The 17235-nt window shown below is 64.2% G+C and overlaps 1 protein-coding gene and 2 long non-coding RNA genes across 6 annotated transcripts in view; all 3 read right to left on the minus strand.

The window, feature by feature from the left end:
• Positions 1–120: 120 nt before the first annotated feature.
• Positions 121–3276, minus strand: LOC100614746 (uncharacterized). Of its 2 annotated transcripts, XR_001708421.4 has the most exons (3): positions 2537–3159; positions 1490–1605; positions 121–1079 (listed from the first exon to the last, which is right to left on the minus strand). It is a non-coding gene; the product is annotated as an uncharacterized LOC100614746 (long non-coding RNA). The 2 variants fall into 2 exon arrangements; XR_010148215.1 differs by lacking the exon at positions 1490–1605 and having other exon boundaries at positions 2537–3276.
• Positions 3277–4765: 1489 nt separating this feature from the next.
• Positions 4766–6253, minus strand: LOC107967813 (uncharacterized). Its single transcript, XR_001708528.3, has 2 exons — positions 5204–6253; positions 4766–5089 (listed from the first exon to the last, which is right to left on the minus strand). It is a non-coding gene; the product is annotated as an uncharacterized LOC107967813 (long non-coding RNA).
• Positions 6254–15195: 8942 nt separating this feature from the next.
• GALNT9 (polypeptide N-acetylgalactosaminyltransferase 9) overlaps positions 15196–17235 on the minus strand; it is a 133168-nt gene continuing 131128 nt past the window's right edge. For 2 of the 3 annotated variants that reach the window (XM_009426595.5, XM_016924674.4), the window contains 2 exons: positions 16497–16664; positions 15196–15941 (listed from right to left, as the gene is read on the minus strand). In XM_009426595.5, the coding sequence (XP_009424870.3) occupies positions 15795–15941; positions 16497–16664 (315 nt within the window). In that variant the 3' untranslated portion in view covers positions 15196–15794. Of the gene's footprint in view, positions 15942–16496; positions 16919–17235 lie in introns of all 3 variants that reach the window. The other variant, XR_002938899.3, reaches the window with a different exon arrangement.

Consider the following 17235-nt stretch of genomic DNA (forward strand, 5'->3'; position numbering starts at 1 on the left):
ATCTTCAAAGCCCTGTAAGCGTGGCCCGACGACGTTGTGCTCTGATGGGGAGCGTGTGCAGGGCACAGGCCGGGCAGCCACCACTTCGCCGCCCAGGAAATACCAGCCGGTCAACTTGGGTTAGTGCAGATAAGCCATTTAATTTAATTTTAAAATGACTGTGGGGCACAGGAAAGAACAAGAAGAAACCACAAACAAGGCTCCCATCTTCTTTGTCCCCGAGCAGGTAACTGTGCAACTTATCAAGATTGTCAGTTTAATTAACTTTGGCCGCCAGAGGAGGCCATTCTTATCTACACGACAAGCACCGCGGCTGTACCAGCCTCTGAGTTCTGACTTGGGTCCTGCAGGTGTGGCTTCCTGGCGCACGCGGGCTCTCTGACCTCAGGGAGGCTCCGAGCCTGCCTCCAGGACGCAGCCTTTGTCACTCTGTCTTACTCCACCTCCATCTCAGACCCCCGAGCTACCGGGCCAGGCTGCCTTCTGCATCCGTGGAGCCCCAGTGCCCGTGAGGGTGTCCAGGCCTCACCCTGTGGGGCCGTGCATGAATCCAGGCATGGAGGAAGTGTAGCTGGGCTTCTCTAAGCTGAGACAAGTAAAGATGAAGAGGCCCCCAGGTACCCAATTCCTATAGGTGTGAGGCCAGGGCACCAGACAAAGGCGTGAGCTGCAAGCACGGGCGTCTCCTACGGAAAAAGTGGCTCACACCAGAGCCTGGGCCCCGGAGGGAGGAGCCACGCGCCTGGGAGACCACACAGCTGGAAGCAGGACCAGTGTGGCCCGGGGACACTCCCCAAGCCGGGACTCGGCGACAGGCCCGGGGGCCTCAGGATGTCGATGTGCCTCGTGTTGCCCTCGCTGCGGCCGTCCCGGCTGTCCCGGCCTATGTCGGGCTTGAGTGGGGTGGCAGGTTCCGAGATGAGGAACGGCACTGAGAAGCCTCCTCTGCATCCGAACCCGCCACCGGTCACAGGAACACGGACTCTGATTGGTGGGTTTATTTTTTTGAGCTGCCCATCATGAGCCGCCCTCTGCTGAGCTTTGATCTCGATGCCTTAATCAGATGGGGCTCTGGTGATCTAGGGAGGGGAGAATGCGGTTTTATGAGAGGGGAAGGGACTCTGGGGCAGAGGGCAGGCTGCCGGATTCACCAAACCCGGGGCCCCGGCAATTCTCCCCGTGTCCATGCACTGGTGGGACTGTGGGCGGCACCTCCCCTCCCGGGATGGGTCTGTGTCCTGAGGCCCTGGGTCTCGGTGGCCTTTGATTTGCCGTGGTTGGTAGAACATGGTGGAAGGGGTGTGAGGCCTTAAAACGCCTCCACTGGGCTGCGGCTCTCCCACGCCCACCGCAGAAGGAACCGGCCTGACCTACAGGAAGGTGAGAGTGGTGTGCGGAATTTCTCCACGGGAGCCCTGGAACGTGAGGACGTGCCCCGTCCTCAGTTTAACTCAAAAGGGGGGTCATCGGGGTGGCCTCGCCTACTCACTAGCGCCTCAGAGCCAGGAGAACCGGCCATGCTGTTTCCGGTTGGAAGATGGGAAGGGCCCTTGAGAGGAAGATGCCGGCAGCCTTCAGGAGCCGAGAGGGGACCCGGCTGACAACCTGCAAGGAGGCCGGGACCTCAGCCCTGCCGCTGCAGGCCCCCAGAGCTGCCAGGCCCCCCCGCGAGCCTGCAGGCAGGTTCTTCCCCAGAGCCTGCAGAACGGCACCTGCCCTGCTGGCACCTGGACTCCAGGCTGTGAGCCCTGAGCGGCAAATCCACCCACACCCTGGCTGAGTCCTGGCCATGGAAGCTGCCAGGGGATGAACTGGCGTTGCTCTGAACCGCTAGGTACGGGGCTCATCAGAAACAGAAAACTGAGGCAGGAGGCCGTGCGGAGGACAGCCCAGGCCGCAGCGACGCCAGCCCCACCCGCCAGCTGCCAGGAGCCGTCTGCTGCCCGGCCTGGCCAGCCCTGCTGGTGACCATGGCTGCCCATGAGGCAGCCCAGGGAGCCCCCATGGACCCAGAGAATTGTGAGGACCAGGAGCCCAGCGCTGCTTTAACCTGCTGCGTTTCGGGTGGTTTAGTTCCCGTGTTGTGTGTGGACCCATCGTGGCACGGGGGATTCTGCCCAGCAACTGCTCTGTGTTCTGAGACACTAAAGGCCAGTGCAGCGTTAGAGTCAGGCTGGAGGAAGAGGGGACGAGAAGTTGGGGGAGGGAGAGGAGGAGGAGCAGGAGCAGGAGGGAGGGTGGGGCTGCTCTCTGGGCAGCCAGGCTCAATACACAGAGAAGCTTCCCTCAGTGACTAAGCCGGGCCAGGAGATGCTGGTTCCGGGGAATGAGCCCACTGCTCTGCCCTCTTCCCGTCCCCGCTCCGCCACCTCCCCAGCTCTGTCCTGATTTCACACAAACCCATCATTCCATTTTATTCCAGAGATGAAATCAGTTCTGCAGCTCACCCTATCCCCATCTTGAGCACCGCCTGAGGGCGCAGGTGGGGTCCCTCCCTGCCCAGCGGGGGATGGGGTGGGGGTGGGGGGGCGCGCACCTGGAGCTGCGCTTCCCTCTGGCGGCCTCCCTGCCCGGTGAGGGGCTGTGCCTCCGGGGTCTGTCTCCCGGCATTTTTCATATTCCATGGGGTTCTGTCATCCTGACTGTGAAGGGCACACGGAGTCGGGTCCTGGCCCATTTGACCGGCTCAGCTCACCCCTGGGCTGCCTGTTCGCCTGTGTCCGTCTGTCCGTCCATCTGTCTGCTGGCCACAACTCTTCCACCCTCGGGGAGGTGTTTTTCCCCCTCTGCTGGGCCTGCACGAAGACGTGTGTGCTCAGGCCGACGTCTGCAGTGTAGACACAGCTCCCTAGGCTCACTTGTGGTGTGTGTGGTGTGGACGCTGTCCTGTGCTGGTGTTGTGCTGTGTCCGGTGCAGGCACCGTTCTCTGGCTTCTCTGTGGTGTGTGCAGCGTAGACGCTGTCCCGGCGGGGCTCAGAGGGAACCGCCCGGCATAGTGTGAGGGGCGGGGCCGCTCCTGCGGAGTCCACGGAGATCGGCCGGCCGCGGGGGCTTCTTCGCCGAGGGAGTCGGGGCGGGGCCTGTCCTTCCGTGGACGGAGCACGGAGGCGCCCACGGCCGGAGGGAGGAGGAGACGCAGCGACGGAGGAGTCGAGGGCGGGGCCTGGAGCGGCCCTTTTCCCTTTTAAGTCATTGCGCGCGGGTCCCATGCGGCGGGCGGCGCTCGTCTCGGGTGCAGGTCCGCGGGGTGTGATGCATGTTCCGGCGGCGTCTCCCCGCCCTCCCCGGCGCCCCTCCCCGGCGCCCCTCCCCGGCGCCCCTCCCCGCCGCCCCGCCCCGGCGCCCCTCCCCGCCGCCCCTCCCCGGCGCCTCTCCCCGCCCGCCCCGGCGCCCCGCCCCGGCGCCCCGCCCCGGCGCCCCGCCCCGGCGCCCCGCCCCGGCGCCCCGCCCTCCCCGCCGCCCCGCCCCGCCGCCCCGCCCCGGCGCCCCGCCCCGCCGCCCCTCCCCGGCGCCCCGCCCCGGCGCCCCGCCCCGGCGCCCCGCCCCGCCGCCCCGCCCCGCCGCCCCGCCCCGCCGCCCCGCCCCGCCGCCCCTCCCCGGCGCCCCGCCCCGCCCCGCCCCGGCGCCCCTCCCCGGCGCCCCTCCCCGGCGCCCCGCCCCGCCCCGCCCCGCCGCCCCTCCCCGGCGCCTCTCCCCGCCCTCCCCGGCGCCCCTCCCCGCCGCCCCTCCCCGGCGCCCCTCCCCGCCGCCCCGCCCCGGCGCCCCGCCCCGCCGCCTCTCCCCGCCGCCCCTCCCCGCCGCCCCTCCCCGCCGCCCCGCCCCGCCGCCCCGCCCCGCCGCCCCGGCGCCTTTCCCCGCCCTCCCCGGCGCCCCTCCCCGGCGCCTCTCCCCGCCCTCCCCGGCGCCCCGCCCCGCCGCCCCGCCGCCCCGCCCCGGCGCCCCTCCCCGCCGCCCCTCCCCGGCGCCCCGCCCCGGCGCCCCGCCCCGCCGCCCCGCCCCGCCGCCCCGCCCCGCCGCCCCGCCCCGGCGCCTCTCCCCGCCCTCCCCGGCGCCCCTCCCCGGCGCCCCTCCCCGGCGCCCCTCCCCGGCGCCCCGCCCCGCCGCCCCGCCGCCCCGCCCCGCCGCCCCGCCCCGCCGCCCCGCCCCGGCGCCTCTCCCCGCCGCCCCGCCCCGGCGCCTCTCCCCGCCGCCCCGCCCCGGCGCCTCTCCCCGCCGCCCCGCCCCGGCGCCTCTCCCCGCCCGCCCCGGCGCCCCGCCCCGGCGCCCCGCCCCGGCGCCCCGCCCCGGCGCCCCTCCCCGGCGCCCCTCCCCGGCGCCCCTCCCCGGCGCCCCTCCCCGCCGCCCCTCCCCGGCGCCCCTCCCCGCCGCCCCTCCCCGGCGCCCCTCCCCGCCGCCCCTCCCCGGCGCCCCTCCCCGCCGCCCCTCCCCGGCGCCTCTCCCCGCCCTCCCCGGCGCCCCGCCCCGGCGCCCCTCCCCGCCGCCCCTCCCCGCCGCCCCTCCCCGGCGCCTCTCCCCGCCCTCCCCGCCGCCCCTCCCCGGCGCCCCTCCCCGCCGCCCCTCCCCGGCGCCCCTCCCCGCCGCCCCTCCCCGCCGCCCCGCCCCGCCGCCCCTCCCCGGCGCCTCTCCCCGCCCTCCCCGCCGCCTCTCCCCGGCCTCAGGCAGCCGCTTTCTGCACGGCACCTCCGAAGCCGGTGGACGTCTGTAACAAATCTGCACGTTGTGCGCATGTGCCCTAGAAATTAAAGTAGAATAAACAACAACAAAAACAAAAAACCTTTTTACTTTGACGTAGTTTTAGATTCCCAGGACGTTGCACAGAAAATCCAGACAGATCCTGTGCCCTCCGCCCAGCTCACGCGGTCACAGGCAGCCTCGGCTCTGACCCTGCTGGGCGTGCGGTGACCGGCTGTGCGGGTTCCAGGGGCGGGTGTGCGCTTGCCCGGGCCGGCTCCCCGCGCCCTGGCCCCCTGGGCTCTCTCCTGCCGCGCGGCCGCTCCTCCTCTCCGCCAAGAGCCGCTTCAGGCACAGGCCCCGCAGAGGCCGCCCCTGACTTGAGGGCTCACGCACTGGGCTGCTTGCGGCTCTGGACTATTGTGAAAAAAGCCGGTATGAGTATTTTACTGTAAGTCTTTGGGGACGTGTCTTCATGCCCCTTGGGTGAATCCAGGTGTGAGATTGCCGGGCCGGGGTGCTGTGAGTTACCTTTGGTTATAGGGAGGTGGTGACCCATGGTGGCTCCAAGTGCCCGTCGCCGTTCATGATCCCGCCAGCAGCGGGTGGGCGTTTGGGGCGCTCCGAGGCTCGCGCGTGCTGCCCGTGGGTGCGTTAGCCAGTCCGGCCGCCGTGGCTTTCCTCTGCAGCCCCCGGTGCCTGCTGACGTTGTGCCTTTCCGTGTGCTCATTGGCCACGCACATGTCGAGGGGCCGTTCTGACGATGGACTAAGGGGCTCGGGGATAGCACGTGTCCAGCGGGGCAGGTCAGCCTTTCTCTTCTCCCCACAGACCTCAGCACAGCTCTGCACCTCGGAGGACTCGGGGAAGTTTCTGGGCCTATTTGGGCAATAGGAGAAGGTCATGGGCTGTCTTTCCAAAATTCACATCCACCCAGAACCCCCGAATGAGACCTATTTAAAGAGAAGGCCTTAGCTGATGGAACATTAAGATGAGGCCACCCTGGAGCAGGGTGGGCCCTGAATCCGAGGCTGGTGTCCCTGCAAGGTGACGGGAGGGTGCAGGCGTGGAGGAGACACATGGGGGTGGGGTGGGGAACAGGCCACCGGCAGCAGAGACGGGTCAGGCCCAGCGAGGGAGGAGGTGGGAGGAGCCCCGGAGCCCTCAGAGGAAGCCGGGCTGGCACCTGGGCCTTGGACTCTGGGACTGTGAGGGAATCAATTCTGCTGTCTGAAGCCACCTGCTGTGGTCCTGTGTTACAGCAGCGCTGGGCACAAACATGGGAGGGCCTCGTGATTGGGACTGGGGCATTCACAGGCCCGGCAGGCTGGTGAGCCGGTGCCTGGCAGGTGGGGAGGACGTGGTGTGACAGGCGGCCTGCGGGCCGGCCAGTGAGCTCCAGCACGGGGACTGGTCGCCGGCCAGTGAGCTCCAGCACGGGGACTGGTCGCCGGCCAGTGAGCTCCAGCACGGGGACTGGTCGCGGGGCTTGGTCACCAGCCAGTGAGCTCCAGCACGGGGACTGGTCACCGGCCAGTGAGCTCCAGCACGGGGACTGGTCGCCGGCCAGTGAGCTCCAGCACGGGGACTGGTCACCGGCCAGTGAGCTCCAGCACGGGGACTGGTCGCGGGGCTTGGTCACCAGCCAGTGAGCTCCAGCACGGGGACTGGTCACCGGCCAGTGAGCTCCAGCACGGGGACTGGTCGCCGGCCAGTGAGCTCCAGCACGGGGACTGGTCGCCGGCCAGTGAGCTCCAGCACGGGGACTGGTCGCCGGCCAGTGAGCTCCAGCACGGGGACTGGTCGCGGGGCTTGGTCACCAGCCAGTGAGCTCCAGCACGGGGACTGGTCGCCGGCCAGTGAGCTCCAGCACGGGGACTGGTCGCCGGCCAGTGAGCTCCAGCACGGGGATTGGTCGCGGGGCTTGGTCGCCGGCCAGTGAGCTCCAGCACGGGGACTGGTCGCGGGGCTTGGTTGCCGGCCAGTGAGCTCCAGCACGGGGACTAGTCACCAGCCAGTGAGCTCCAGCATGGGGACTGGTCGCTGGACAGCAGTGTCAGCGTGGACGGTGATCCCTCTAGAAGCCCTCCTTGTGTCTCGGGCCAGAAGCCAGGCACTGCACGCGGCTCGGGAATGGGCCGCTGCTGTGAGGGAGAGCGCCTGCTGTGCAGTGGGTGTCAAATGAATATTAATAAACAAAAGAGCCAATTATCCTTCGTTGCAGACAAGTTTCTTTGCAGAAAATTTAGGAAATACAAGAAGCAAATAAAAAAATCAAAACCACCTAGGAATATAACAGTTATGATGTGCTTTTTTCCTAATCCTCAAAGCAAAGCTTTGGAGCCCGTATTATTTCTTGTTTGAATTAAATGCAGTTCAGAAGAAGAAAGTAATTTCCCCAAAGCTGCCCAGTGAGGAGAGGGCGCCCAGGTGTGTCTGCTGCTGCCCCTCTCTGCAGACCCCAGAGCTGTCCCTGCAGCCCTCTCAGAGGGGGCCCCCGCCCTGGAGTCTGCCCTTCACCTTCCCCTTGCTTCGACCAGAGCTAAACTTGCCCGTGATGACGAGGGAGTGTTTGGGAGACCCCCACGCTCTGTGTGGTTGGGCCCCTGGTCAACACCAGCCTGGCCTGCACCCCTGCTGGGGCCCTTCGAGGCTGCCCCGCTCCTGGGGACAGGCCCCCCCGCATGCTGCTTCCTGTAGGACCCACTCTTGAAGTCGGTCTGAGCCATAAATGAGACTCATCAGGCAATGGGCATTTTTATTAGAGGCAAAATTAAATTCGGATGCCCAGGATCTCTATCAAGAGCAGAGAAAGGAGAAGAATGACGTGTGTATTTGTTCACTGCTTCCACCAGGAGCGCCTGCTCCCGCACCGGCCGCTCCAAGCCCCGGTCGTCGGGCTGGGGGAGCGCCTGCACCCGCACCGGCCGCTCCGAGCCCCGGTCGTCGGGCTGGGGGAGCGCCTGCACCCGCACCGGCCGCTCCGAGCCCCGGTCGTCGGGCTGGGGGAGCGCCTGCACCCGTACCGGCCGCTCCGAGCCCCGGTCGTCGGGCTGGGGGAGCGCCTGCACCCGCACCGGCCGCTCCGAGCCCCGGTCGTCGGGCTGGGGGAGCGCCTGCACCCGCACCGGCCGCTCCGAGCCCCGGTCGTCAGGTGCTAATGAACCGTGTCAAATAGATGACGTGGATTTTTCTGAATCTGCTGCAGAGCCGGATTTTAATTGAATCAATGGGAGAAGCAGGCCTGCTATTAAGTTTTATTAAATTCTATTTGCTTGTATCCTTGCCATTTAAAACATGACTGTTTAAAAAAAAAATACTGGGCAGCCAGGCAGGGTTGACGGTCGCAGGTTTGGGGTCACATGGATCTGGGTGGGACCCCCTGGGTCCGCCTCTGTGATGCGTGTGTCTTGTATGGAGTCATTTTACTCCTCCGAGCCTCTGTTTCTCCTTAAGTGGGCACAGGAGTGCTTAGTACTACTTAACGTATTTGAAGAATTAAATGGGATTAAAATTTCAGCCGTATATAAACATCTTTCTTCCTCCCTCCCTCCTCCTCCTCTGTCCTCCCTCCTCCTCCTGTGTCCTCCCTCCTCCTCCTCCATCCTCCCTCCTCCTCCTCCTGTGTCCTCCCTCCTCCTCCTGTGTCCTCCCTCCTCCTCCTGTGTCCTCCCTCCTCCTCCTGTGTCCTCCCTCCTCCTCCTCCGTCCTCCCTCCTCCTGTGTCCTCCCTCCTCCTGTGTCCTCCCTCCTGCTGTGTCCTCCCTCCTCCTCCTCTGTCCCCCCTCCTCCTCCTGTGTCCTCCCTCCTCCTCCTCCATCCTCCCTCCTCCTCCTCCGTCCTCCCTCCTCCTCCTCCTGTGTCCTCCCTCATCCTCCTGTGTCCTCCCTCCTCCTCCTGTGTCCTCCCTTCTCCTCCTGTGTCCTCCCTCCTCCTCCTCCTCTGTCCTCCCTCCTCCTCCTCCTGTGTCCTCCCTCATCCTCCTGTGTCCTCCCTCCTCCTCCTCCTCTGTCCTCCCTCCTCCTCCTCCTGTGTCCTCCCTCAACCTCCTGTGTCCTCCCTCCTCCTCCGTCCTCCCTCCTCCTCCTGTGTCCTCCCTCCTCCTCCTCCGTCCTCCCTCCTCCTCCTGTGTCCTCCCTCATCCTCCTGTGTCCTCCCTCCTCCTCCTGTGTCCTCCCTCCTCCTCCTCTGTCCTCCCTCCTCCTCCTGTGTCCTCCCTCCTCCTCCTCTGTCCTCCCTCCTCCTCCTGTGTCCTCCCTCCTCCTCCTCTGTCCTCCCTCCTCCTCCTGTGTCCTCCCTCCTCCTCCTGTGTCCTCCCTCCTCCTCCTCTGTCCTCCCTCATCCTCCTGTCCTCCCTCATCCTCCTCTGTCCTCCCTCCTCCTCCTCTGTCCTCCCTCCTCCTCCTCTGTCCTCCCTCATCCTCCTCTGTCCTCCCTCCTCATCCTCCTCTGTCCTCCCTCCTCCTCCTGTGTCCTCCCTCCTCCTCCTCCGTCCTCCCTCCTCCTCTGTCCTCCCTCCTCCTCCTCCGTCCTCCCTCCTCCTCCTCCTCCGTCCTCCCTCCTCCTCCGTCCTCCCTCCTCCTCCGTCCTCCCTCCTCCTCCTCCGTCCTCCCTCCTCCTCCTCCGTCCTCCCTCCTCCTCCTCCTCTGTCCTCCCTCCTCCTCCTGTGTCCTCCCTCCTCCTCCTCCGTCCTCCCTCCTCCTCCTCTGTCCTCCCTCCTCCTCCGTCCTCCCTCCTCCTCCGTCCTCCCTCCTCCTCCTCTGTCCTCCCTCCTCCTCTGTCCTCCCTCCTCCTCCTCCTCTGTCCTCCCTCCTCCTCCTCCGTCCTCCCTCCTCCTCTTCCGTCCTCCCTCCTCCTCCTCCGTCCTCCCTCCTCCTCCTCCTCTGTCCTCCCTCCTCCTCCTGTGTCCTCCCTCCTCCTCCTGTGTCCTCCCTCCTCCTTCTCCTCTGTCCTCCCTCCTCCTCCGTCCTCCCTCCTCCTCCGTCCTCCCTCCTCCTCCTCTGTCCTCCCTCCTCCTCTGTCCTCCCTCCTCCTCCTCCTCTGTCCTCCCTCCTCCTCTTCCGTCCTCCCTCCTCCTCTTCCGTCCTCCCTCCTCCTCCTCCGTCCTCCCTCCTCCTCCTCCTCTGTCCTCCCTCCTCCTCCTCTGTCCTCCCTCCTCCTCCTCTGTCCTCCTCCTCCTCCTCTGTCCTCCCTCCTCCTCCTGTGTCCTCCCTCATCCTCCTCTGTCCTCCCTCCTCCTCCTCTGTCCTCCCTCCTCCTCCTGTGTCCTCCCTCCTCCTCCTGTGTCCTCCCTCCTCCTCCTCCTCTGTCCTCCCTCATCCTCCTCTGTCCTCCCTCCTCCTCCTGTGTCCTCCCTCCTCCTCCTGTGTCCTCCCTCCTCCTCCTCCTCTGTCCTCCCTCATCCTCCTCTGTCCTCCCTCCTCCTCCTCCTCTGTCCTCCCTCCTCCTCCTGTGTCCTCCCTCCTCCTCCTGTGTCCTCCCTCCTCCTCCTCCTGTGTCCTCCCTCCTCCTCCTGTGTCCTCCCTCCTCCTCCTCTGTCCTCCCTCATCCTCCTCTGTCCTCCCTCCTCCTCCTCTGTCCTCCCTCCTCCTCCTGTGTCCTCCCTCCTCCTCCTGTGTCCTCCCTCCTCCTCCTCCTGTGTCCTCACTCCTCCTCCTGTGTCCTCCCTCCTCCTCCTCCTGTGTCCTCCCTCCTCCTCCTGTGTCCTCCCTCCTCCTGTGTCCTCCCTCCTCCTGCTCTGTCCTCCCTCCTCCTCCTCCGTCCTCCCTCCTCCTGTGTCCTCCCTCCTCCTCCTGTGTCCTCCCTCCTCCTCCTGTGTCCTCCCTCTTCCTCCTCTGTCCTCCCTCCTCCTGTGTCCTCCCTCCTCCTCCTGTGTCCTCCCTCCTCCTCCTCCGTCCTCCCTCCTCCGTCCTCCCTCCTCCTCCTCCGTCCTCCTGTGTCCTCCCTCATCCTCCTGTGTCCTCCCTCCTCCTCCTCCTCTGTCCTCCCTCCTCCTCCTCTGTCCTCCCTCATCCTCCTCTGTCCTCCCTCCTCCTCCTCCTCTGTCCTCCCTCATCCTCCTCTGTCCTCCCTCCTCCTCCTCCTCTGTCCTCCCTCATCCTCCTCTGTCCTCCCTCATCCTCCTCTGTCCTCCCTCCTCCTCCTCCTCTGTCCTCCCTCATCCTCCTCTGTCCTCCCTCCTCCTCCTCTGTCCTCCCTCCTCCTCCTCTGTCCTCCCTCCTCCTGCTCTGTCCTCCCTCATCCTCCTCTGTCCTCCCTCCTCCTCCTCCCCTAAGGAGAAGAGAATGGTGCCAGCAGTTTTCCCGAGTACCTGGGACAGGAGCTGGCATTTCTGTAGACCTTTGCTCTGAAAGGAATCTCTTGTGCGTCCTATCTTAGTCACATCTGTTGGACTGGGGAGGTGCTCTGCGTGTCTCGGTCGCATCCGTTGGACTGGGGAGGTGCTCTGCGTCTTGGTCGCGTCCGTCGGACTGGGGAGGTGCCCTGCGTGTCTCGGTCGCGTCCGTCGGTCTGGGGAGGTGCTCTGCGTGTCTCAGTCGCGTCCGTCGGACTGGGGAGGTGCTCTGCGTCTTGGTCGCATGCGTTGGACTGGGGTGATGCTCTGCATTTGGGGGTTTTGGGAGAGCAAGTTGGGGGTGTGCTGGCCAGTGTCTGACAATAGGCTGTTGGAAGCGCAGCCGTGGCGTGTAGCATCGCCAGTCATAGTGTCTGTGTCTCTGTCTGTCTCTACATCACGGACCGTTTCAGGCGACCAACACGCAGTCTCCAAGCTTGGAGTTGCCTGCTGTAGGCCCCCCATCGACTGCCGGAACCCCAGCTCCCAGGCCTTCCAGCCTGTGGGTGTTGGTAGGGGGTTTCGGCAGTTGTGAGCCTGGTCAAAGCCTCAGCTCTTCCCTCACTTGGGCAATCGGTCCTCCATATTAAATCCCTTTTGTTTGACTGGTTGGATCCCACCTGATACAATTGGGGTGGCCCCAACCAAGGACCTGTGGTTACAAAACAGGACACAGAAGTCCATGAGGAGGAGTGATTGTGCCTTACAGGAAGGGACGTATCCACATGTGTCAAAGGGTTTAGGGGATCACGGTGGCTTCAGCACAGCCCATGGACGGCACAGCCTACAGATGGCACAGCCCACGGACTGCACTGCACGTTTTCCTGAGCCCAGGGACTGTGCTGGGGTCAGGGCAAATGCATGTCTCCATCCGTTTGGCATTTTGCTATTCATATAAAGGAACATCTGAGACAGGGTAATTCATGAAGAAAAGGGGTGTAATTGGCTCACGGGCCTGCAGGCTCTACAGGAAGCCTGGCACCAACATCTGCTTCTGGGAAGGCCTCAGGGAGCTTCTTCTCAGAGCAGAGGGGATGTGGTGAGGGAGGGAGCAGGGAGGGCGGTGCTAGGACCCTTCTAACAACCAGCTCCCTCAGGAACTACTAGAGTGGACGTTAGTTACCATGAGGACAGTGCTGGACTCTTCATGAGGGATCCACCCGTGACCCAAACACGTCCCAGCAGGCACCACCTCCATGTTGGTTAAATTTCTACCTGAAATTTGGAGGGGACAAACATCCAATCTACATCAGCATGTCACTGTGACTTAAACAGGTATGGTTGGTCCCCATGTGGGGCACCCCTCTGAGGCAGGCGTGAGAGTCTAGGCCAGCAAGGACATCCTGGTGGCCACGGCCGAGTGTTGGCCATGCAGCCGCGCAGGGACCATCTTCAACAGCGACACCGTGTGGCAGCAGATGCAACGGCAGCAGCGGACGTTGGGACATCTCCAGCTCTGCCCCACCCATGCAAGGGTGGGGAGCTCTTTGGATTACATGATCTCTAGGATCTGTGGGTACTTTCTCTGGAATAGGGGCAGTTCTCAAGAGGCGTGTGGCCACTTAGGCAGGTAAGGACAGAGGGGAATAGTCAGGGAAATAAGGACACTTGGAGGTGTATTTGGTGAAGCAAGAGTGTTTGCCAAGTCAAGGTCATGCCTGTTGAAGAGTCTCCTGTCTGGACAGTGTGGACAGCACCTCACCTCCGCTGCCCTGCAGGGATCTGCCATCCCAGGTGCTCCCCTCGGGACTCCTCCTGGTGCCAGGGAGGAGGGGCTGGGCCAGGTGAGGCGGAGCAGCCATAGGCTTCCCTCAGCGGGAGGGAACACTCACCTCCCTGAAGGGTGGGAGTTCTACTGAGGATTCGAGAGTAATTTTCCAGGTGTCAGGTTTTCTGTGGGATCCTGTGTGGGCTATGAACCAGCCAGCTTTGACTTGCCTGTCAATTTGCCTAATGAATTGGTGTGGGAGCGAGCCGAGTTTGCACCTGCCATCCTCTCGGTCTAAACTACAGGCACTGCACGTTGCAAGATAAGGGACGCCGCACATCCTTCACCTGGGAAACTTCTGGACTCCTGACTTCATCTGGGAAACTTCGGACTCCTGACTTCACCTGGGAAACTTCTGGACTCCTGACTTCACCTGGGAAACTTCTGGACTCCTGACTTCATCTGGGAAACTTCTGGACTCCTGACTTCACCTGGGAAACTTCTGGACTCCTGACTTCACCTGGGAAACTTCGGACTCCTGACTTCACCTGGGAAACTTCTGGACTCCTGTGAGTCTGGCTGGGGGTGGGGGGGGTCCCTGGCAAGCCACTCACTTTTGGGGCCTCACTCACTGCCCGTGTTTTGCCTCCATGATCTTAGAATTTTAGCAAGGTCTGGACTAGACAGAGGGCTGAGGCTTGGGCTGGGGTTGGGAGAATTCTCTGCTGAGAACAGAGAAACTGGGACCCCTCAGGGCTTCTTACAGGAACAGGAAGCAACGACTGGGGAGTCCCAGAGGAAGGCGTTGAGCAGAGGGGCCGTGTGGTGGGTGGGCACCTGAGCAGGCAGGGTGCTGGGGGAGGAACATGAGCCCCTGCGGGCTTTGGAAAGAGCAGTGAAGTACAGCCCCATCGCCTCTGCCCAGGGCTAGCGGACAGTGAAGTGTCCCCGCAGGCTGAACTCCGGGCTAGTGGACAGTGAAGTGTTCCCAGCCCCATCGCCTCTGCCCAGGGCTAGCGGACAGTGAAGTGTTCCCAGCCCCATCGTCTCTGCCCAGGGCTAGCGGACAGTGAAGTGTCCCCGCAGGCTGAACTCCGGGCTAGTGGACAGTGAAGTGTTCCCAGCCCCATCACCTCTGCCCAGGGCTAGCGGACAGTGAAGTGTTCCCAGCCCCATCGTCTCTGCCCAGGGCTAGCAGACAGTGAAGTGTCCCCGCAGGCTGAACTCCGGGCTAGTGGACAGTGAAGTGTTCCCAGCCCCATCGCCTCTGCCCAGGGCTAGCGGACAGTGAAGTGTTCCCAGCCCCATTGTCTCTGCCCAGGGCTAGCGGACAGTGAAGTGTCCCCGCAGGCTGAACTCCGGGCTAGTGGACAGTGAAGTGTTCCCAGCCCCATCGTCTCTGCCCAGGGCTAGCGGACAGTGAAGTGTCCCTGCAGGCTGAACTCCGACTGGTGACAATGGGTCAGCGTCCTCACTCCCTGGAGACTCGGAGCCTGGACTTGCCAAATTTGGCACCTGCCCATTTTTTTTTTTCTTTGAGATGGAGTCTTGCTCTGTTGCCCAGGCTGGAGTGCTGTGGCTCGATCTCGGCTCACTGCAACCTCCACCTCCCAGGTTCAAGCTATATTCTGCCTCAGCCTGCTGAGTAGCTGGGATTACAGGTGCCTGCCACCACGCCCAGCTAATTTTTGTATTTTTAGTAGAGATGGGATTTCACCTTAGCCAGGATGGTCTCAATCTCCTGACCTCAGATGATCCACCCACCTCAGCCTCCCAAAGTGCTGGGATTATAGGTGTGAACCACTGTGCCTGGCCTTTTAAAAAATTTTTTAGATTCATGGGTACATGTGTGGGTTTGTTATGTGGGTATATAGCTTGACGCTGAGGTTTTGGCTTCTAACGATCCCATCACCCAGGGAGTGAACGCAGCTCCCAACAGGTGGTTTTCCAGCCCTCATCCTCCTCCCCCTCCCACCTGCCCCTCTGGAGTCCCTGGCGTCTGCTGTTCCCCCTCTGCGTCATGTGCACGCAGCATTCAGCTCCCATGGATAAGTGAGAACACGTGGTTTTGGTTTTCTGTTAGGTTGAGTTCTCAGGCTGACGGCCTCCAGCTGCATGTGTGGCTGCAGGGGACGTGCTCTCCTCCATTTTCCCGGCTGCATCGAGTTCATGGTCTGTCTGCACACGTGAGGCCACCTGCCAGGCCACATCCCAGCACAGGCGTCAGCCAGTGATTTCCTCATCGGCCAGAGTCTGCGTCTGCAGCTTTGTGAGCCACGCGGCCATGACTCGACTCTGCGCCGAGAGCCCCACAGCGGTGGCCACAGACAATAGTAAGCAAATGGGTGTGGCTGGGCGCCAATAAAACTGTATTTATTAAAACAGGCGAGGGGCTGGGCTGCGGCAGGGCCCAGGTGCCTGGGAAAGAGGTGGGACCGGGCCCCAACCCCTAGCTCGGCTCCCAGGAAGACACACACAGCGCTGCTGCCTAATCCTCTCTTTATTTGGTCTCTGCTGAAGCAGTCGTGCCAGCCTCCTAGACACGGCCTCAGGTTTGTCGCCGTCCATGTCCTCCAGCACCCCTCCTACCAGACCACAAGGAGCTGCATTATGATGTGTGACTTAGGTCTTGGTTGGAGGGCTGAGCGGCCGCAAGTGCTGGGGGAGGCTGCTTGGAGCATGGGAGGCCTGTGGGTGGAAGACGCCAAGGTGCAGCCTGGTGCGTGGTCCGGGGCTTGGCCTCCCTATGGGGCGTGGGGGGCTGTGGTACATGCAGAGGCGGCGGCTGTCCCAGCAGCCTGGCCAGGAGATACCGTGGAGAAGGCACGTGTTTGAGTGGGCGTCACTGGCCCCAGACGCCCTCCCTCGGGTAGAGCCGCCTGTCCTAGGAGAAGCTGTACTCCAGATGCAGTGGGTGACACCCTGGTCACTCAGCCACACCCCGGCCCCTCGGCCTCTGCTGTCCTGGCCACACATAGAGCCCTGTCCTGCTGTGTCTGCCGGGCACACCCCGGTCCCTCAGCCACACCGGCTCGGCCCAGCGCCTTCCCGAGGTCTGTGGGGGTCCGGGCGGAGGTGGGGTCAGTGCCGTGCGTGTTTGATCCAGTTTCTGATCATCCACTTCTGCCCCGAGCACCTCTGCACCACCAGCCGGAGCCCGAAGTTGGCATCTTTGGACATCTCCACCTCCAGGCAGCGGCCCGTGGCCCGGCTCACAATGGGGCCACTCTGTGGGGACAGGCACATCAAGTCAGCCAGGTGCAGGCGTCCTTGTTCCCCCTCCCCCCACCTCAGGGAGGCTGCTTCGTGCTCTCAGCCCTCGTGCTCATTCTTGGGGCAGCTTGAATGGAAACCCAGCATCACAGCAGCACCCAGGGGGGCCGGGAAGGGGCTGACTTCAGTGGAGCTTTGAGGATTTCCCATCTTTCCTGCAGGGCTGGCGGCCCAGGTTGGAATCATACCTCATCCCCTCCCTAAATCCTCCCTCTACCCTGGGCACCTGAGGCTGGAAGAGGCAGGTGCAGGGCTATGATCAGCCTGTCCAGCCCGGCCCCTCTCTGGCTGTGTGACCCTGACCAGTCACCTGCCCTCTCTGTGAGCGTCGGGGCCCATCAGGGAGCAGCTGATCCAAGGCCCCGTCCCCTGACCACCCACTGCCGCACTCCAGCTCCCACCCAATGGGCTGGCTCTAGTGGCAGAGGCACCCAGGGGCCCCAGCAGCCCTGCCCCAACCCCACGGCCCCCCTTCCCCAACCCCACGGCCCCCCTTCCCCAGAGGCTGACCTGGGTGAAGTCCCACAGCCGCTGTGTTGGCCGTGCCACATCCTCACACTTCTTCAGGGTGGGCATGCGGCCCCTGCCGTCATCCACCAGACACTTGGAGTCAGGCAAGAAGGCTGTGGAGCCCAGAGGCCCCAGCTGCAGCAGGCCGTCAGCGCTGTACCGCACCAGCTGGGGACAGGACCACCGGGACTGTGTGTGAGCAGCGCCCAGGCTCTCCCCAGTGAGCACTGACAGGCCGTGCGAGCTGCCTTGAGCTGCAAACGGGGCCCTGCGCGGCTTGCCTTGGAGCCTCCCACCCCGGGGACGCTGTTGTGGGCGGGAGAGGACCGCCGGGCAGGGCCCACGTGGGGATGCGGGCTGGACGGCGCCCAAATGCTCCGCAGGGCCAGGCTCCCGGCTTGCACAGCTGGCTGGTCTTCCGCCTGGACAGATGAATGTGGCTCAGACCCAGAGCGCAGCCCCACTCGTTTCGGGGAGGACAGGAGTCGGGTTTAATTTGGGTAACATGCAGTGCCGTGTGTGAGCGGAATACGCATTCCCGTGGGGTTAGAAACGTCCAGCTCCTTATGGGGGTCATGGTCAGAATGGCCTGAACCTTCACTACGGCCAGCCCCTGACCACTGTGATTCTGTGGGGCTGGGGCTGGGGCTGGGCCTGGGCCTGCGCTGCAGGTGAGTCCTGCCCAGGTAGGGAGGGCTAGGAGGTCAACAGCACTATTTCCGTGTTAATCCACCCCAGG

Source organism: Pan troglodytes, chromosome 10, assembly GCF_028858775.2.
Source record: "Pan troglodytes isolate AG18354 chromosome 10, NHGRI_mPanTro3-v2.0_pri, whole genome shotgun sequence".
Lineage (NCBI taxonomy): Eukaryota > Metazoa > Chordata > Mammalia > Primates > Hominidae > Pan > Pan troglodytes.